This window comes from Dermacentor variabilis, chromosome 9 (assembly GCF_050947875.1).
Source record: "Dermacentor variabilis isolate Ectoservices chromosome 9, ASM5094787v1, whole genome shotgun sequence".
NCBI lineage: Eukaryota > Metazoa > Arthropoda > Arachnida > Ixodida > Ixodidae > Dermacentor > Dermacentor variabilis.
Genome location: NC_134576.1, coordinates 38126840 through 38148725, shown reverse-complemented (window position 1 = coordinate 38148725; position 21886 = coordinate 38126840). Strand labels below are relative to the sequence as shown.

The 21886-nt window shown below is 45.0% G+C and overlaps 2 protein-coding genes and 1 long non-coding RNA gene across 5 annotated transcripts in view; 1 reads left to right on the top strand and 2 right to left on the bottom strand.

The window, feature by feature from the left end:
• Positions 1-5148, bottom strand: part of LOC142592615 (OTU domain-containing protein 5-B-like) — a 54681-nt gene extending 49533 nt beyond the window's left edge. The window contains exon 1 of one of the 2 annotated variants that reach the window (XM_075704156.1): positions 4410-5148. In XM_075704156.1, coding sequence (XP_075560271.1) covers positions 4410-4877 — 468 coding nt within the window. In that variant the 5' untranslated portion in view covers positions 4878-5148. The remainder of the gene's footprint in view (positions 1-4409) is intronic. The other variant, XM_075704155.1, reaches the window with a different exon arrangement.
• A 473-nt stretch (positions 5149-5621) lies between these two features.
• LOC142592620 (uncharacterized) overlaps positions 5622-21886 on the top strand; it is a 24138-nt gene continuing 7873 nt past the window's right edge. The window contains exons 1-2 of one of the 2 annotated variants that reach the window (XR_012830741.1): positions 5622-5753; positions 7503-7585. This is a non-coding gene — a long non-coding RNA (uncharacterized LOC142592620). Of the gene's footprint in view, positions 5778-7502; positions 7586-21886 lie in introns of both variants that reach the window. The other variant, XR_012830742.1, reaches the window with a different exon arrangement.
• The window catches only part of Rab7 (RAS oncogene family member Rab7), a 21866-nt gene continuing 18592 nt past the window's right edge, over positions 18613-21886 (bottom strand). Inside the window, exon 5 of the mRNA XM_075704158.1 lies at positions 18613-20877. Within this exon, the coding sequence (XP_075560273.1) occupies positions 20662-20877 (216 nt within the window). The 3' untranslated portion in view covers positions 18613-20661. The remainder of the gene's footprint in view (positions 20878-21886) is intronic.

Sequence of the window (21886 nt, the reverse complement as noted above, 5' to 3'; positions counted from 1 at the left end):
GCAACTGAAGTGGGGGGAAAGGCACCAAGACAACCAGTAGGTAAGCTCTCCCAAGTAACAAAGCACCTAAGGAAGAAGTGACAAAGAATGAAAGTGTCCAACTCAAGAGATCAGATAGAATTCACGGAACTGTCAAAACTAATCAACAAGGAGAAAGACTGAGGAAGCAGTAAAAAATGAATGCAGCCTGAAATCAGTGAGAAAGAAACTTGGCATAGGACAAAACAAGATGTATACACTGAAAGACAAGCAGGGTAATATCAGCACTTTTGCAGATATAGTAAAAGCAGTGGAAGAATACTATGCTGACATTTCCAGTACTCAGAGCAGCCATGTTACCTCTGTCCGAAGTAGTAATGAACAGGTAACAGAGGCTCCTCCTATAACTAGTGATGAATGAAGCTAGAAGGGGGTTGCAAGACATGAAAAAGGAAAGGTGGCAGGAGAAGATGGAATAACAGTAAATTCAATCAAAGATTGAGGAGATATGCTTGAAAAGCTTGTGACCCTTTATACGAAATGTCTCAACTTCAAGGGTCCCAGAGAACTGGAAGAATGCCAACATTATACTAACCCACAAAAAGGGAGATGGTACAGAATTGAAAAATTATAGACCCATTTGCTTAATTGCAGTCTTGTATAAAAGATTCACCAAGATGACTTCCAACTGAATAAGGGCAAAACTTGACTTCAGTCAACCAAGAGAACAGGCAGGCTTCAGGAAGGGATACTCTACGATGGTTCACATCAATGTCATCAATAAGGTAATCAATAAATCTGCAGAGTACAATCAGCCTCTCTATATGGCTTTCATAGTTTACAAAAAGGCATTTGGTTCAGTAGAGATGAAGTAACTGAGCATTTGTTGGCGGGCTAGTTGTTTAAGCAGGATTACAAAGACGGCGCCGAATAAAACAACATCCCCGCCTACGTGCTGTCTCGTGTCCCCCTTCTTCGTGTGTTGTTTTATTCGGCGCCGTCTTTGTAATCAGTAGAGATACCAGCAGTCATAGAGGCATTAGGTAATCGAGGACTACAGGAGGCTTATGTAAATATCTTGGAAAATATCTACAAAGGTTCCACAGCTAGCTTGATTCTCCACAAGTAGAAAGATACATATAAAGAAGGGGGTTAGGAAAGGAGACAATCTCTTCAATGCTATTCACTGCGTGCTTGGAAGAAGTATTCAAGCTATTAAACTGGGAAGGCTTACGAGTGAGGATCAATGGCTCTCAGCAACCTTCAGTTTGAAAATGACGTCCTGTTCAGCAACACTAGGAACTAGTTACAACAAATGATTGAGGACCTTAACCAAGAGAGTAACAGAAGGGTTGAAGATTGATATGCAGTAGACAAAGATAATAATCAATAGCAGCTTGGCAGCTATTGAGCAGCTTGGCAAGGGAACAAGAGTTCAAGATTGCCAGCCAGCTTCTAGAGTCTGAGAAAGAGTATGTTTACCTGGGTCATTTACTCACAGGGGATACTGATCATGAGAAGGAAATTTACAGAAGAATAAAAATGGGTTGGAGCGCATACGGCAGACCCTGACTGGAAGCTTACCTCTATCATTGAAAAGAAAGGCGTACAATCAATGCATTCTACCAGTGCTGACATACGGGGCAGAAACTTGGACACTGACAAAGAAGCTCGAGAACAAGTTAAAGACTGCGCGAAAAGTGATGGAACGAAGAATGATAGGCATAACAATAACAGGCAGGAAGAGAGTGGTGTGGTTCAGAGAGCAAGCAGGGATAGCCAATATTCTAATTGACATTAAGAGAAAAAAATTGAGCTGGGCAGGCCACGTAATGCGTAGGTTAGCTAACCGGTGGACCATTAGGGTTACAGAATGGGCGTCAAGAGAAGGGAAGCGCAGTCGAGTACAACAGAAGACAAGGTGAAGTGATGAAATTAGAAAATTTGCAGGCGCAAGTTAGAATTGGTTGGCACAGGACAGAGGCAATTAGAGATTAGAGGCCTTTGTCCTGCACTGGACATAAAATAGGCTGATGATGATGTAGCATGGATGTAGCAACTTTAATGGAGTGTTACAGGTTGGAGCAATTGTAGCAGCATTCCTACCACTGTAATTAAATGCTATAATACTGAATGTGATGTGTGCTGATATCTTCACTATCATCCTATGCAGCATGTAATCTTATGCGATGTTTATGTCTGCACACTGCACAGGTGTGCAGACATAAACCTGCTTCATTCCAGTGTGTGGCCAAACAGAAGCTGCCTTGCGTGAATTTGCTCTCGTGCACACATGCTGTGTGGCATTATGCATGTGGCACCAATCATCTGCAAGAGCTACTTGGTGTAGGCGCAAGATAAGTACATCGGTGGTTGTAGCCTAATGGAGCATCAGGTTCTTGTGCAGGAAGACAGAGCTGTGATTCCACCTTTGGGCACGTCTTTCTCTTTAAAATTTTCTTTGTGCGAGTTACTTGGCAGCATCCATGGTCAACAAAGTCTGGGAGCATTTGCCTTTAGAAACCGGTTGTTGGGGTTGTTTGCTTTTTGCTTCCGATTAGCAGATAACTGCGTTGTATTCCCATGCCTTGGTGATAAGTAATGGGGTGTACATGTGCACTTTGCCTTTGGAAACAACAAAGACCTGCTGGAAGTCACATGCTCAAATCATTTCCCTTTTCTCAGTTTTTTTCTTTTTGTTTTCTATTCTGCAACTTCTAATTATCTGGGTCACCAACCATCCCATTTGCAAACACTTTCCCAAAATGGCACTGAAATCATGCTGTTTGTTGTGTAGTCCTATACATGTCACATGACCTCTATGCGCAGTGTAATCAATTTTCCTCATAATGAGTGCAATGAAGAGGTGCTGCAATAAGTTTTCAATTACAATCACTGCTGATTGAGTGGATTCCGTGAGATATATCAGAAAGCACGTTTTGAAAGACGGCTTTGCAAAAGTCCACTTTGCAGAAAGACAACAGCAATTCGCTTATATTTACACATCATTGGGAAGGAGAAAAAGACTTGTCCTTGCATGACATGAATCAAAAGATAAATATCACTGGGCATATTATTAAAAACTACCAATCACACAAACTTGACACTCTCCTGTATATTTGCGGATTTTATTAGCCAAAACTTTTTCCCCCTTGCAATCTTACAGGCTACTATTCATTTTCCAACTGCCTTTACTGCAATCAACAAGAACTGCCTTGCAGTTGCAAAGCTCAATTTGAGAAGCCACAGTTATTGCATGTTGCACTGCATGCATCACAGTGTACTTGACAATTGTAGCTGTCCAAGCTGTTTATGTGAACGTCATTTGGAATACGTTTTTCATTTAAAAAGTGCAACACAAATGATTTTCCAAGTACTAATAGCAATGTTAAGTGCTTTTTGTAGCACCCAAGGATCCCTGCCATCAAATAATGGCACAGTGTTGTGTGGCACTTAAGCCATTAAAATCGCACTCGCTGAAGCTAAGCACACTGACTATGTGACGCTAAATCTGACAACCTTAACTTAAGCTGGCAAGGCAGCACATAACCCACACTGTGTACTTGCTGCTGTTGTACAATGCTCGGTGCACACCTCACTCCTTCTGCAGCATAGCAACTTATGGCCGCGTGCAGCTTGCAGTGCTAAAGATAACACGCCCATTTACAAACGGCAGTGATGAATAATGCTGCAGTTCAAACGAGCTGTTGCAATATTGAGAAATTCACAAAGCTAGGATGCGACTGTGAGATCAGCATCAGTGAGATCAGGAGCTGATAGTAATCACTTCAAGATAGCCAATAAACTGTGGTGATTGAGGAGTGTTCGACTCGGGATTCTTGATCTGAGCAAACCCATGCCCGACACTCTCCCAACAGATCCAAACATCAGCTTTTGTATTTTCCCCGCGATGTAATAGCGGCTAATAAAATCGATCGACAGGACTCTTCCCTCGGTTTTGCAGCTTAGAACAATATCTCTGAAGGCTGATCAGAAGTGTGCACATTAATCGCGCATGTCTCAAATGGACGTTTTCTGGGCGGCGTGCCAGAAGGCGCCAGCACCTCCGTCATCTGCAGCGGACGACGTTACGCCAGGGTGTGCGAAAAACCCTGCAATAGTCGTCATTCATTGAATGCTAGTCAAAGCTACGTAACGAGACGCCTTATTGCTCTTCGCAAGCGCGGGGGGCTCCCCCTGCGTCACCGCTGCTGACCTGCCCTTCACATGCTGACCTCATACTGCCCTAACTCGCGTCGGTGAAAGCGGGGCCACGGAAACTTCCAACATGGCTTATGCTGACCCCTACTATCCCCACTGTTCTCGATACGGACACACGTCTCGCGATTAGGCGCATGCTCGCATGTCGCTTCCTAACCGCGGCCATAAACGAGATGCGAAAGAGAGATCAAAACGCCGTCGCCACTCGCCTCCTTGTATTCCTCATTGGTCCAGAGCTCGGGTGGTTTGTCGTACTCGTCACCGGAGTTGTATCCGCTGGGGTCAGCGTCTTCACGCCCTGAAGCCGCGTCTTCGCCCGCGGGGCTGTTGGCTCCCTGCGACGTGCTGGGCTTGACGACTATGCCAGCCGAGCGGTGGTGGGCCTTGCGGAGACTTCGGTGCGGCGATGCCCTATGCCTGCGCTTGGAGTGGCTCGGGCCACCGTCGACGGCGTCGAACTCGTCGAAGCCGCTGGCGGTCGCGTGAGCGGGCCGTTTTTCGTCGCGCGAGCTGGCGTTGGGCGCTGCCCAACGCGGCGGCGAGTTGCGGTTCGTGAAGTTGTACTGCTCGGCCGAGTGGCCCGAGTGACCATGGCGGTCGCCATGAAACGGGCTCGGGTCGGAGCCGTCGCCCTCGCTTTTCGACTGCGAAGACTTTTTGGTGGGCAGAATGGTCATGGCGTCTCTCTTTTCTTTCGTGTACCAACGCTAGGAAGACATTAATCCTCGGGCGTTGGCTCGCGGGAGCACCGACTGCCGACAAGCCAGGAAAAACACACACACTTTATCGGGGCCTAAAGCACCCGTATGACACAGGCGCAGCAGCTGGAACAACTTCTGAATTTCGACCAAAGATGGCGACTGCTAATGCGCAGTGACGTCACATTAATTTAAAGGCGCAGTGTGGCCATACCAAAAAGCCGCACTTTTGACTTCCGTGGAACGTTTAAAAAGAATAAATTATTTCTTTTTGACGTGCCTTTCAGTTATGCAGTGTCAACTTGAGAAACGTACGTGTGATGAAAGCGATGGAACACATCTGTAGAACCGTCTCTGAGCAGCGATTTGGTAAATGTGAACGGTGCTCGCATGTTTCTATCAACCGTTTTGTCACTTTAATGCTCAGTTAAAACATTGTGAGTGCCACAGTTTTACATTTTACATGGCCTTCAAAATAAAGGTGGTGATAATAATGTAGCCGCTGTTCTTTGAAGCTGTTGGCTATCACAATCCTCGACCGCGCCAAAAGATCATCACCAACATTAATGATGATGATGTTTATTGGCATCCCCTTTTTAAATGGGGCGGGTATGAGTAGTCCCCTAGCCTTCTGATCTAATCAGATTTTACCATAATAGGATACAATTAAAAAACACAGCAGTTGGCAACCAAGGCACACAGACTGCGCGGCGTGCTGCGCGGAGTTGCTACTCCGCCAGCTAATCACAGAAGCAAACAAATCGCCGTCATGCGACCATTTCAAGATGGCGTCGTACTTGATACCTCCGAAGCGTCTGCTGTTCTTGAAGTCTTTCCATCGGCAGAAACAATGAGGTGTGCAACAGTAATGAGCAAAGTGTATGTAGTCTGAGCACTTCACTCTTCAAAAGTCCGCTGTACAGTTCATTTCACATGCTACCCCCGTTTTACTCATGAAACTTCACTGCAAACTGAACTGAAACTTAACAATAAGTAGTTGCAGCGAAGCAAGCGTTGTATTTGAGTTCAACATATAATTAGGCTTTCACCGTTCCCCTATAATAGACGAATGAAAAGGTACAAAATCACGCGCTTATAAGTTTATTTTTATGTTTACCGCCTTATTTAGGTAACAGGGTAAGTTTGAAGTACGAACTATTTGCAGCTTCGCGGAGGAACAGTGGATGGCGCTTATAAGGGCATGGGCGGGGCTTCACTGCAGACTTGAGTTGTATCCTACTATACATCTATCGTTATCTAGCCTCCTGGCTATTTCGATCTTAACTTTTGTATTTAAAACACATCACTATGCTGTGCATTTATGCGTATCTACTAGGGGGACGGGGGGGGGGGGGGCGAGTGGGGCACTTGCCCCCCTCCCACATTGTCAAAAGTGGGGGGTGCAAAGCATATAATCCCTCCCACCACACGCTTTTGAAAGTGGCTGCTTTCAGTTGCATGCAGAAAAGTCCAACAAAAGAACAGCTAAAGCTAAATTTTTCGTAATTTAGCGATCACTTAAGTAGTGCTTTTGTTTACTACGCATCCCTTGCTTGTACAGCGAGAATTCTTTTGGGCTTTCTTGGAATGCCTTGTAGCAGACAACACACAGGATTCGCCATAAACACCTGGTAATGGGCAGTTTGCATTTATCATACAAAACGATAAGGTACTTTTATTTCAGGAGTAGTAGTTTCATTGTGCTATCTTTATTAACTAGTTCGTTGTTTCACAGCATTGTATGCTCACCGATCTGTGTGACTTTCAACTGAAATCAACTGGCATATCAAGTTTCATTAAAACCAGTTGGCAGTTATGGTCCCTTTAAGATCAATAACTAATGGTACATTCTAACTCGTGAAATCTCTAAACAGTCACTTGGAACAATTCGACTCCTCAAATAGTGTACGTCCCAATAGGACAAACTATGAGGACCAATGGTAACTGTCTATACAGTACAAGGTCCAAATGGAACTCCCTTAACACCAACTGAACTTGCTATAATGTCATATTGGAATGCTTAATACCAACTGATCCCATAACCTTATGTCCTTTAGGTGCTTTAATAGATACAGTTTACAAAACTGCGATATCTGTTTTTGGCGCAAAGTTGCAGATTTGTAAACTTTGTGGTTCCATGTTTTTAGAAATTACAAATTTCCAGGAATTCTTAAAAATTGTTCCAGGCCCAAAACCAAAAAATACTCCACTTTCATTCTTCAACTGCAGCTTTCCCTCTCAATTGCATCAAGTTTCGTCCAAATCGGTCCAGGGGTTGTCTCATGAAAGTATTTCTGCATTTTACATTTACTGAAATAGGCGGCATCAAAGTTGGCGCCGAGCCAAAGCTTTCCCTTGAGCTGTGTCACTTGCTTAGAACACATGCAGCTGTACTGCAAAACAAACCAAGTAGCCATCTGATGTTCGAAAGGTCAATTTTGTAGAATTATTGGTGTGACATAGAACATTAACACAGTTGTGCATCCATCAAACTTGAAAGGAGAATGCGCATGCTTTTCTTTCTGACTGGAATGTGCAAAACACATGTCCACACGTTTTCTCAGTCTGCCTTCCTGAAATACGAATATCTGTGGATATTTCCAGGTCGAAGAAAAAAGCGGGAAAATGCACAGGGGCCCAATTCGACGACACTTACTGCACCAGCTGTGGACAGGTATGCTGATGAGGTAAGTATTTCGAACAGCATTCGGTAAGGCCAAACTTATTCATGTTTTATTTGTACTCTTGTCACTGCACAGTGCAGACAGCATCGCTGATGCCGCAGGAACCAATTGAAAAATGAGACGAGGGGTCAGGCATTGCACATAATGCTGGTTGCAAGCTTTGTATTGAAATTACGAGGCCATGTTTCAGCTTAAATAACTTCTTTTTCACTTTGCCACCAGCTCTCTTCCTTTGCTGGTGCACTACAATGCCTACCATAATTTGTGTATTTTGCTTATCCAAGTTGAAATCCATGTGAATGCCTTATCCCACCTTTCACTTCAGATTGGCCTGGAGACAGCCAGCTCTGGAGCATCATTTACAGAGTCTAGCTTTTCCTCAGCACCACAGATGGCGCCACTGCCTCAGCCCAAATAACATGCAGATTTTTGTCCGAGCAGGCTTTTCAAACAGACAATGCAATCACTAAAAGCAGAGCAGCAGGCTCTGAACGCAAGAAAATTTATTTTGGCTATTGATTGGACCAACATTGCATCCAGTGAGGATGCAATGTTGGTTGTACATGCAATGACTATTTTAATTGTTTTGAGTAGAGCTGACCCAGTGACACTTTGAGAAACTTGAGACTGGCCTCGGTTACTACATTGCCTTTTCGTGTGGACCACAGGACTGCAGCTAGATGTTTCCTGAACCTTCTCACAACAGTGTTCATGAAAACATGAGGATGAATACAATGGTGCTATAAAATAACATGGTCTACAATGCCACTATGGTTTGCTTTAAGGAACACTGCCCAGAGGCCAAAGGAAGGTAGGCATTGCCTGCACCGAGTTCAAGGCAGAGCATCTGAAGTTGGCTGAGCTGCAAAACTTGATGTGCTTGCAGCACAAAGGGACATAAACTGTGAAATTCCTAATTGGAATTGCTCCAAATTGCACCATAACATACTGTATGGAGTCGGGCCAACAGACGGATTTATTGCAGTTGACTAGGGCCTTTCTTTTCTGGAGCCTGGCCATGATCTACTTGCTGTTAAGTGCTTTCCTAGAGTGCATGTTGATACAACAGACATGAAGGCTACCTTGGTTGTGCCACTGTTTTCAGCTGGAGCGAACTTGGGTTCTGCATTCACATACAGAATACGATACACAGACTAAAGAACAAACTTGCTATACTCAATGCATGGCTGCCTAATCAAGCTTTGGAATCACAGTGGCAGAATCCTACATGCAATTTGGCCAACTTGAGAAGTCATATATTCAAGAGGTGTGAGTAACGTTACTACATTATTACTAGTTGCTCAAAATTCATCTGCAATTGATGTGTACTTTGCAGTCGGCAAGAATGTTTGCTAACTCTGTTGCATAGGCTGTTGTTGAAGATCTTGCTTATCATTGTAAATAAGAATTTATTTGCTGTGCGGAAATCATCATATCCATAGTTTTATGTAGAAACCGCACATTTGTTTTTGTCACAGTTTTGTGCTCATTCTTTGCAACATGTTGAAGGGTGCTAAATAAATTATTCAAACCGTACCTGTGTTGCCAACTTTGGCTAAAGGAGATTAAAGGAAACTGCAATCCTCTAGCAGCCCCACATGGAAACGAGAAATTGGATACACTAAGACTGACACTCTTGGCCAGTATACACCACTTGATCCGTTTCTTTACACGTAATCAAAGCTTCGTTCGCAGAGTGTTCAAATTACTTTTGTTTGCAGCTGTACATGATATACCAAGTGAACATTCGAAACTATTTAAGGACAGTCCTGTCAACCTTAGAATTTGAAAACTCCACTACAGTGGAATGCAAAAAATACTAAAATTCATTGAAAAATGGAAAAAGAAGCTTTGAAATATTTCATGTTTAGTTTATTAGATACAGACTGTTTTATAGGGATGCCTTGAAGAGGCTCTCTGTGCCACAGACAAACAGAAATGCTCATATGAAATTTAATGTATTATTCATGCAACAACATCAAACATCTACGGTAGATGTCAAACATCTACCGTAGTTGCCATAAATTACTCCACGACTCTATTAGTCTTCCTTTTGAAGTTTTTCTTGCCCTAAAACTATATGCAAATCCAAAAATGGTAATAGTAATTGGATCAACACAGCAAATGTAAACAAGCACTATAAACTGGGCATTTTAAGATAAAATCGTATATATGCAAGTCGCTAGCTTAGGAGAAATACAATTGCTAAACCATCCAAGCAGCATAGCTTTGCTTGAACTAGTCACAGTGCTTGACAATAATGATGAGTTTGCTTCAGAAAATACAGGGCTATTTGCATTTGTGAGTAGTACTTCTGCAACTGCTTCAGGCAGCTCGTCCCTCAGTGAAAGCCCTTTAACTTCTTGCTCTGAAGCGCAGTTTTCTGAAAAAATTTGCACTAGAGTGAACTTGGGCACTGCTAGCTCCAGTTACCATTGGAATGATGGGTAGCACAGGCATTTGTTGTCTTCGTGCTTGCGGCTTCAAATGTTCCTGTGCCATAATTAACTCTGCTTAACCACTCTACATTTCCAAGCGATTCTTTTCCTCAACGTGTGAAAGAAATTACTATCTCTGCACACATATAATCGTAGTAAATTGCTGCATTTGTAACATTTTGGTAAAAATTATCTGCAATGTCACAAAGCTGTTGGAAGCCTGAAAGACAAAGTTTAGGAAAATCTGTGCATACGGTGTCATATTCGCAGCTCCCACAGACACTAGCGCCAGAGATCCCTCGAGTAATAATGCGATAGCGTTGAAGGGACACTAAAGGGAAATACTAAGTCGGTGTGGACTGCTTGCATACCCTTCCGGAAACATCGCAACGCTTGTTTCATGCCAAGACTTAGCTTACGAGAAAATTGCACCTGAAGGGTCCGAATAACTTTTTCGAAATTCAAATCTCCTGTCACCCAACTGAGGGAGTGGTGACATTGCATACGCCATCACCACCTTTTGCTGCCGTCGGTGAGTAAAACAGCGCCCGACAGACAGCAGTATTGAGCCAAGAAAGAGCAGTGGATTCGCCACTGCAGCTGCTGTTCGGTCAAGTGGCATGGACCGTTCGCACATCCTGCGACATCACATAAAAGTTGATTCTCTGCTACTTGCAGTTTGTGCGGGTTTTGCGAGGCAGCAAAACTAGCTCAGACACGGTCAGGAAACTACTGAAACGCAAAAGCATGGGCGGCGCAGCGTCGAGCAAAAACAAAACTTTTCGACCGCCAGCATCGTTGTCAATGTTAATTTTGATCGAAGAGTTCTTTTTTCTAAAAATTAAACAGAACTGGAGATGTAGCATTTTATCTCATCTTATAATACAAGGATGTTTTTTGCGAAGAGTAGTTGAGTACTAGTGACAGAATTTAACTGAGGAGTGCTTCCGTCATCGGGCAAGCGATTGAATGTCCCAGGGGAGTCTCTAATCATGTCCTGCATTTATCTCGATTTCTCTATTAGTAAGGCTCTTTTTGCGATAATATTGACACCTCAGAGATTCTTGAGCAGTAATCTATCACTTTAGCTTAACTTAGTATTTGCCTTTAGTGTCCCTTTAAGGGCCCCGTGTCGCAGAAAATCTGGCTTCGGTATCCCACGTCTGTGTCTGCCGTACAGCGTCGGACATCGTTTCGTCAAAAAGACTTTCGAACCCAGGCCCCCCATGTGGTGCAAGGAACTTGCTGAACTAATAAATTGATTTCTCAAGATAAAATACGTAAAAAATAATAAAGTACAACTTACAACTACGGACATGGCAGCGTCGGACAGTAATTTGAATGTATGAGAAAACGTAATTCTGTTACACGAAAACTCAAACAAACCCCTTTTCCAGCGTTTCTACAATTCATAGACCAACCACGGCATCTGCCATTTGTGTGCCGGCGTGCGAATAAGAGTCTATGGAGCGGCGTGCCCGTTTCCTTGAAACATTTCCAGATGGCGCTCGCCTCCGCCACATCATGGCCCACGCAAGACGGCATGTTTCTACCAGAAAGCTCTCCTTTGGGCATAGTATTCGCGGCAAGCGTTTCCCGGTAAACATTATGGTTGAATAGGCTGCAGTTGCTGGGAAGTGAAGGAATTGCATTCCACTCTTAAAGGCAAAGCTTAGGTATCCTCCAAGTTTTTTTATTGTAATCTACACAGTTCGTACAACTGCTTTAGAAGATGAATCCGTCCTTGTGAGAAAACAAGATAGGCAAGAGGCTAGTCCTCGGGAGAGCCCTCTGTCCTGCTTCTCTTGAAGTAGGGATTCTCAAATGAACCTCGGCTCGAAGAGCTTCCTAGACTCCTTCAAATGGTGCACAGCATTACTGCTCGACTGAAAACCTTAGCCCTCGAGAATGCTCCTTGATCCTTCCTACTATAAGGAGTTGCTCGAGAAACGCATTATCAGATTGGTGCATTTTTGCAGATGCTACAAGTGCCAAACCAGTTACATTTCAATATAACAAAGTTGGTAAAATCGGCAATTCGCCTCATTATATAGAACTTTTGTTGTATTGAAATTCGACATTTTATACAATTAAGTTAGTTGCAGATTGATTTTTCTACCATGGAAAGAGGCCGCATAAGTTTCTGAATTATCAGGGAATTGAAGAAAGCTAATGTGTACGGGAAAACAATTCATTCTGATAAATTTCGAAGTCGGCGACAAATGATATGCTTTCATGCCACATCGACGATATCTTCAAATAGGCGGTACGAATTAAGTGAAGCCAGCCATGCTTTCGTGTGCGCGACTGATATAGCGTTGCGCGCGCTGGGATGACGCTATCAGGAAATGCGCAGGCAGCGAATACTTTGTCTGCCTCACACTCCAACAAGCCACTGAAACTCAAGATCCACACAATCTCCAATACTAAACGCGCAGAAAGAAAGCTTACAAGGTGCCATGCCCTCTCTTAGCACACACAGTAGATTACCTCTGAAGCAAGGTGCACGGCTGCGTAAGCACACAACGGCGCTTACAGCCACGTGCAGCCATGGCCAAGATGTATGCCAACTTACCTCCTACTCCAACCCGTCCTCTCATGTGCACTTCATAGCGTTACCACGAGCTCCCCCCCCCCTTCTTTTTTTGCTTTGCTCGCACTTGTGGAGCCGCCATCTTGTCTCAACCTCACACCTAAAGCACAGATCTTATCACACTTGTACTTTATACAGAACATAATGCAGCTTCATTTCAGCTGGTCGATCTTATCATGCTATGTGTGATTTGAGAAGTGGGTTTGCAACCAGCCATTTGTAATTCAATCATCTGACCATCTGCCTCCGCAGAAGTTTCCATTTGTTGTCTCGGCATTCCCGTGCAGTGGTAGTGAAATTGTTATATGGAAATCGCATACAAACACACTTCATTATATTGAGGTTCTGAATACATACTGTTCCATGGACAATTGGTTATGAAAAGTCTAATACTTCTTTATATCAAGAATTTTGGTATATTGAAATTGGTTATACCGAGGTTTAACTGTACAAGTTTTTCACTTAAGGATCTCTGCCTATGCTATTCAGGCCTAGAGGTGGTATTACTATGCATTTTCTTGAGTAGAGGTGAAGTTTCGAGTCAAAGAACGTTCTGGAACAATGAGGTTAAACGAGCCTCAACTCCCCCTTCATCTGCAGCACAGATGACATTGCATTTCAAGTAAATTCCGGCAGGACCAACGTTTGGTCCTACCAAACATTGGCAGGACTTTGAAAGTGTGTCTTAACATACGTTATGTAGCAACACACACACACACACATATATACTAGACTTCCGTTAATTCGATACCGGCTGGAACCCATGCATTTATATGGACTTAAGGTTTGGCCTTCGCCAGGTAATTCGAACTTGACCAATCTGAACACATGCGCCTGCCCCTATGTTGACCCAAATAATAACCCCTTTAGTGACAGCATGCCTCAGCGGAGCCTGGGGACAGTGTATGCGTTGAACAAGAGTCACCTCCTGCCTGCCCCAAGAAGATTTTCAAGAAATAATCATAGCTCGCAATGTTGGATTACGACATTTGCCCCATTCCAATGCAAATTAAAATAGAATTGGGCCACCCACTGCATACACAGTGCAATGGGATACACAACCAAATGCTCGCATCAATGTGCATCGGGCATCAATCTAGAGACCTCGCGCTCCAGGCTTGTCTCGTACAGTTACTAGAGGGAACTGTAGCGCTAGTGTCTATGGGAGCTGCAAGCAGGGCAGTTCAGCCAGCATGGGAATGGTGTGTAGCACATGGATTTGCCTAAACTTCCATCCTTATGGCTTTAAATGGTTTTGCAACTTTGCAAGGAGAATATTTGTAATAAAGTATTGCGTTAAAAAAATGTCAAGGGCACTTGGGTATCCCTACATGGATAAATGCAAAGGCATTCGTCTTCCCGATGATTTGTTTTACAAAATGTAATGCTATTGTTTTCACATTGTCTTGTACAATTTCTTGCATTCGTGCCTGCTTGGACCCGACGTTTGTTTCCTCATGACTACAGTCTTCTATTAGCTGGTTCAGTGATGTGGAATCACATTGCAGTGATCACATACCAACGTATATCTGCGTAAAGTGGTTCGCACCTACCACTTCGTCTCATGTGTGGTGTACAGACTGGGCCACTTTTAAGACATTCGTGGAGAATTCCTGTGCGAATCTCGAGTCGCCAACCCAAATAGAAGACTTGATCATGTCCGCCCTCGGTGAGGTCACGTGGAACATATGTGCACCTACAACGGGGTCTCCTATCGACGTGGAATTCGAGAGGTTGCACGCAGTCCAACGGCGCGCTGAAAGGAAATATAGAAGGACTAAATCCACACATGATCTCGCCCTTTGTTGCCGAGCTCAACGACAAATAAAGCGCCATCTCGAGAAATTAGGAAGAAAGCGCTGGAGAAAGTTCTGCTCATCACTGGATCCTCGCAAGCCGCTGTCACGTATTTGGCATGTAGTCAGGAGCCTACGTTTCCCCCACAAGAAAGGTACTCTTTCAGTGCTCTGGCCCTTTACCAACGCCGCAATGATGTAGAGATAGCGGACGACTTCTGTAAAATGATTGTGGGCGCAACTCAACCAGCCTCAATAAAATTCGAAGCTTTTGCACCACCTTCCTCAAGTGACCACTACGACTTGCTCTTTACGATGCCTGAATTAGAGGCTGCTCTTGCGTCGTGCCGGCATTCATCTGCTCCTGGCCCTGACGGAATCTCGTACTCGTCTCTCTCTCACGTTAGCAGGGCTGGTCGCACTGCGCTGCTCAGTTATTATGACACATGGGTCTCCGGTATTGTTCCGCAGCAGTGGAAGATCAGCCGCCTGGTTGCTCTCTTGAAGCCTGGAAAGACTCCTTATGAGCTTACCTCATACTGGCCAGTTGCATTAGCCAGCTGTGTTGGAAAAGTTATGGAACGAATGGTCCTGGCGAGGCTCGAAAGGTTTCTGGAGAGAAATGATCTTTATCCGAACATGATGACCGGTTTTCGGCAGGGTCGTTCAATTGACAGCGTCATCGACCTCGTTACTACAGTGGAACATGAAAAACGTCAGCACCGACTCGTCGCCGCTGTTTTCTTAGATATCAAAGGGGCCTACGACAACATCCTTCATGAAGCCATTCTCGATGCCCTAGCTGACTTGGGTATTGGCGGCTGGCTCTACCTGTGGATTGTGAGCTACCTCAGCGGCCGTTTCGTTTACATGTCCACGCCTGACGGAGAGACTAACCGTCATCAGGTATGCCGTGGAGTTCCTCAGGGAGGAGTTCTCAGCCCAACCTTATTTAATGTGGCACTGATTGGCCTGGTGAGCGAACTTCCACCTCACATCCACATCAGTGCATATGCAGATGACATCTGCATCTGGTACAACACGCCCACAACTACGTGCGAAATTACAATGGGCTGTGTCATCTACTTCACGATACATACGGCGTCAGGGTTTGCTCTTAGCTGCCGAAAAATGTGCTGTGGTTGCATTCACGCGCAAATCCGTCTGCCGCTACCCGAACTCCATTAACGGTGTCAGAATACCTTATGTCTCCCACCACAGATTCTTGGGCATTATCATCGACCGCGGTTTGTCATGGTTGAGGCATGTTAATATGTTGAAGCAAAAACTTAATCTGTTTTGCCATGTTCTTCGCTTCGCAGCAGGCATGAAATGGGGCCCCATGGAAGGCTCATTACTAAGACTATCAGTCTCTTTTCGTAGGCTACATTCGATACAGCCTTCCAATACTCTCAAACTTGAGCATTTCCTGCTTACAGACATTAGGGAGCGTTGAAGCGCAGGCACTCGAAATATGCCTCGGGTTGCCACGGCGTGCCTCCAACGAAGGCACAATTCAGGAAGCCCGCGTATGCCCGTTATTGATATACCTGTCCCACGAACCACTTCGTGTGTATTTACGCTGACACAACACCATTGCCATCCATTGACGTCAGTTCTACATGAGCGGCCGGACAGCAGTTTCACGAGTGCACTCCGCTGCCATCTACCCCACGTAACATCAGGCTATGCCCTTCCGTATCACCCTGTCAAACCACCGTGGGTGATGGTTCAACCTTCCGTATGCGTACATGTCCCCGGCATACTAAAGAAATCATTGGTTCCCGTCAGTGGACTACAACAACTTGCTCTCGCGTACATCTGGTCAGAATACCAGACATATGTTCATGTTTACACAGACGGCTCCGCGTCACCAAGGCATCAACAGCAGCTGTGGTGATACCAGCCCCACAGATGACTCGAGGTTTCATACTAGACCATAATTCTACATCAACCGCTGCAGAGGTTGTGGCTATTCGGGAAGCGATTCGCCACATCTGCGGGGAAAGACCTCAAGAGTGGTGCATTTTTCACGGACTCAAAACCTGCGCTGCAAATTTTGCTATGCTTCCTGCGCCGCACCGCATATCAGGTCCTGGCACTGCAGATCATCGAGCTACTTTCATGCGCTCAAGAAAAACACCACCGCATAGTGTTCCAATGGATTCCAGGACACTGTGGGCTCAACGGTAATGAGATGGCCGATGCTGCAGCAAGGAACGCCCTCAGCAATGGCCTGCGAACTGTAGTGCCATTCTCCAGACCGGACATCATATGCCTCCTGTCGGAATTATTGAGGAGCGAGACGAGAACATACTGGGCCCAGCCAGACGCTCGTCACGTCCACCTTAAAAGGCTAGATCCCGATATGAAATTTCCTATTCTGCGTGAAATTCCTCGCCCTCATACATGCCTGATACACACACTGCGATTAGGCGTCTCCTTCACGCGCAAATATTTGCACATTATTGGACGGACAGACTCCCCGGACTGTTCAGTGTGTGGTGCTGTAGAGACTATATAGAACATGTGCTCGTGGTGTGCCCTGAGTATGCACGCAAAAGACTGACAATGGCAGATACCTTGAGACATTCACACAATGGACCACTGTCGGAGGACCTCTTGCTAGGCGCATGGCCACAGCGTTCGCAGACGACAGAGACAATGCGTGCTCTTTCACGTTTCCTACGCGACACAGGCCTGGACTCACGCCTGTGATACCAGTTGTGTAATGTGTCCACCTTGTTCCTCCCATTACCATCCCCCATTGTGACCCTTTTTCTTCCCCTCTTCCTCTTCCCTTACGTAGAGTAGCAGGCCAGATACTCCGTTATCCGGCCGACCTCTCTACATTTTGCAGTCATTAGAATACTTCTTGCATCACGAGCCTCAGCCTCATTCGCATACTTTTGTGGACGTCCACAGGAGTCGGATGAAACTACTTACAGAACTCAAAGGTTTGTCCATCAGAACAAATGAGAGTTCACTGAAACCACCGCACCAATTGGCAGTGGGCCAGCACCTTTGCAGAGGGAAGGTTAGTATGCGAAAGCTGGCATGAGCAGCATTGGAGCTGTGAAGGCAAACCATGCTAACAATGGCACGACTGAGTCTCTGACCTCGTGACTTGTACATGTCTGGCCATGCTGCCGGATATTATGCTTCATGAGCCATATAATGCTTTCACATTCGCAATTAAATAAACCTATTAAAATTGCCCGATGGCAGGATTCGAACACATGGCATTGAGCTCAGGAGCCAGATGCTGAAACCATTACGCCAACAGACACATGGACAAGCAGAACCACTGCAATTCATCAATTATGCATGCTTGCAGGGTTTTATCACCTTCTGCATTAAGAAGCATAAGTTGCTTTCAAATTTAGGCCCAGATAAAGCATAATGAAGCTACAAGAACATCAGAAGCCCCGAGCACGAAGATCAAATTTACGTACATACTACCCATGATTCCATGGTGGCTGAACGTTCGCAGCACCAGAGTTTTATCTAGTAATTGTAGGGAACTATGCTCCGGACAATGCAGAATCTTGCATGCACATTGTCCTTGTGCATTGTGCTGCTCTGCCCCATCACATTTTCTTGGTACCCGTGCAATATTGTTTGATTGGGCAGCTGTACTTCACCCAGCTGTTTATGACAGCATTTACCATGGATAATAAGACTTATCAAGTTCAGGAAGTGTTGCAGGGCCTCCCTAATGAAAGCTTCACTGCAGAGTGTCCATCTGCAAGTACACCACAAAAAGCTTGGTACAGAAGCAACTGCCACAGTTATCCAAACCATATAACCCTGCAGGCATGACTTGTTTTTTCTGGCGAAATTATACAAACTCAACCAGCCACTAGTGTTGAATGTACTAATTCTTAAGATCTCGCACAAAAGGGCGCAAAACATGTACAAAGTTATTGCACACACGCTCCTAGATTTTTATCAGCTGAATTGTTTAAGGAATGAAGTCGTGATGAAGCCTTACTAGCAGACTTAGTGAAGGCAATTTGCAGTGTATTCAGTTTGAAGTTTGAATTTCAAATGGAGGATGTGCAACACTGCATTTATTTGAAGTTAACAGCATGATAGTGGAAAATAACTCCTAATGTGCCAAGAGCAGCTGTTTGTTGAGGCCCGTCACACAGCACATTTAGAAGTTTGTAATCGCAATATGAACATTCCAGACAACCTCCATAACTGAGTACAGTGTACATACTGCAGATTTATTCATAAAAAAGGTCTACACATTCTCTCTCAAACAGCAAAGAAACTTTTGTAACATGCCATGACGAGGGGGCTGGCAGCTGGAACATAAAAAGGAGGACAAAAGTCGCTTGTGGCAGAGTGTTGTAACACAAGTTGAAATAAACTCAACAAAAGGAGAAAAGGCATCAACAGTATAAATCAGGGGCTTAAAATTAGTACCACCAGCACAGACATCCGTCATCTCCCTAAAAAAATAGTGCGGCTCTCACTCGGTCTAAAAGAAAGCACACTCTGCACAGATACACCCCATATAAAGCTGTTCCCAACCTGGCGCTATGCAACTCGAGGGAAAAAGCAATTTGCCACAGCCCTCGGACGAAGTCACATGCTGCGCTAGCCATGTGTTGAACTGTAGCACACAACGGAAGTAGAGGCGCAACTGCAAATGTCTAGGAAACCCTGTGCAAACAGTGTTCGCACATTGCTTCGTTGAAACGTGCGACGCCACTGCCAGATCAAAGCTTGGACTCTAGAGACCGAGAACAACTGCCTACCATGTGTTCCACGTCAGATATCCAGAGCTAGTGATTTGCCTTATGTACAGAACTGTCAAGGAAAGCAAAAATAAACTGGGAATGAAAGCTCATGTGTGATAATGCAGCAACGGAGTCGGAAGTAAGCAATCTGCATATATACGTTTTTCTTAATCTCTAGGTTTGCCTTGCAAACTTCGGACTGTCGGCCATTAGAAAGGTCCGATAGTGGGCCGAGAGGCACAAAAGTGCATTGCCTAATTTCAATGCAGTTTTCAAAAAATACGAAAGCGTGGCCTCTCACCAAGCCTGATCAATTGAGGACCCCCTAGGACACCAATAAATTGGTGGGTAAGGAATGCTGCAGTAGTTAATGCTGCCGACGGCCACTGCCTAGTCAAGCTATTAAGGTATTATCAGAGGCGCTAAGAGATCTACCCCACATGTATCGAAAATCATAGGGAATATTAAAGCAGAGGGCATAAGAGCAGAAATAAACAGTTGCAAGTTGCTAGGAAAGAATCATTTTGAAAATACCAACTGCTGTTCACTAAACGAGCATAGAAGAGCAGTAGAGAGCCAATATCTTTGCCTGCTATCCACAACTTCAACCTTGTAAAATTGCTTCAGGCACCTATATATTACAATGCCTGCAGCTGACAACAGGCGCATGATAACTTCAACCCGCTTCATCTGTGCCAGAGCAAGAGCGTAGTGCACAGTGCAGATATGCAAGCCCCTCTTTTCCCCATGGGTAAGATAAACTTGTGTTCACAGCGTGTGCCAGCCACAGTTAGGTTCGACTTCGTTCAGCACAGTATGTTTCATGTCAGCGCTATCCACCAAAAGTTGCAACAAATCGTGCATTCGTATCTAGACTCACAGGACCCAACATGCCTTCAACGTTGGATGGCTGGTCATCGGCACATTAACAAGCCTTGACAATTGCATCTGCCTCCAGAACACTTTCACAGATCGCAACAAACACCGCTACGCATTTTCCTGCTCCACCTTGCCACGCTTAAAAACTGCTGTAGGAAAAAACCGACAACACAAATGTGCAGCAGTGACGTTGATCACCCACAAAACGCCACCAATATATCAACCCCCCCACGCTTACAGTAAGCTCTGCCTACCTAGGCAGGGCAGGCAACGACTCCTTTAGACTCCTTTCTGCACCCTGCCTCACACTCTTGTGTCCAGAAACGAAGCTTTTTGAGACAAGAGGCCGGCAAAAAGCGAAGAAATGTAGTGCCTAGGTGCATGCCCCTTGGCAAGAGCCGCTGCAGCACACACACACACAAACTTCACGTGGTCGCGTAATGCCGTCTGCTCGCCCAAACAAGCAGACGATCAAGAAGAGTCCCTCCCTCCGGTCTTCTGCTGCCACTAGGTTGTCTGCTCGTCTTGAGGCTCGCGGACGACGACTGGAAGTGCGTGGGAGTATGTGCAAGCACTGGGTTGTTGGTCGTGCACATTGCCTGTCGGAGGAGGAGAGGTGGGATTAGCAGCAGCCCTGGCTGCGTGGCTTCTGCTCGTTCGTCAACTTGATCTGGTCGGGGAACTCGTTGTAGAGCTCCACGTCCGTCTCCTGGGCAAGGGCGTTCTTGGCCACAGTCTGGAAAGCCTGCTCCACATTCAGGGCCTCCTTGGCACTCGTCTCAAAGTATGGGATGCCATTCTTGGACTGGCACCAACCCTGGGCCCGTTTGGTGGACACCTGTTGCAGCAAGGAGGAGACAGTGGGTGCGCCACTGTGAGCAATCAACCATTTTTCTTAGTGGAAGGATTAAGTTGATATGTATGCAGACAGCTATCTGTGGCAAGGAAACGAAAGCTACTAAGGTGAGGTGCACAAATGACAGCATTTGTGAATATAGTAGTCCTGCAGTTTCATTCGCAGTTCAGCTGGGGAAGAAAAAACATCCAATCTTACACAACAACACAAAATAACCCTGAGTGTTAGAACAGATTTTTTTTTTGGCAAATTAAAGACAATTTGCAAGTACCAAGTCGTGCTGATTTAGTATCTGCTTTAAGCGATCAAGATGGAAAGATGCCCAACTCTGCAATAGCTTGGTGCAGTAGCAGATGCGCAGAAGCTGTTCGCAAGTGCAACACTCCTGGTAATTTTTCATTAAGTGTCATTACAGCAAACAAAGCAATCAGCTGACACGCAAATTTTACAAAATGATGCAATCGACATCTCAAATGCAGATAAACAGCCAGTAAATGCTTGCCTGTATTATGAATCGAGTGCATGAATATCCAAGCCTCAACCTAGGATTAAACTAGTTTGATAAAGATTTGGATTATAAGTTCACATGAAAATTAGATAATTTGAACCACTGAATAGCTAGGCCTGCAAGATAAAAGCAACCACACATTACAATTTCCGGATAACGATAAGCGATAGGCCCGTTGTACTGGAGTTTTGAATGCATTGTGGCACAATCTGGTGGCATGAAATAAAGTTGGCTGAGTAGTTACAAGCTATAACTCAGGTCAATGAGTTATACGGTCAGAGGGAAGTAAAACAGTATCTGAAAGAGGAACCTGTATTCGGCACAATCTCCAGAAGCAAGACTATGGCTAACCATTCAACAGCAGCCAGGGTCAAGACATTACAGAAAGAAATGGTTAGTCACAATGTCAACGACAACCAATTTTGTCTTTTTTAGAGGCCAGTCAAATTATGAATATTATTGTCATTGTTCAGGGGCCACAGT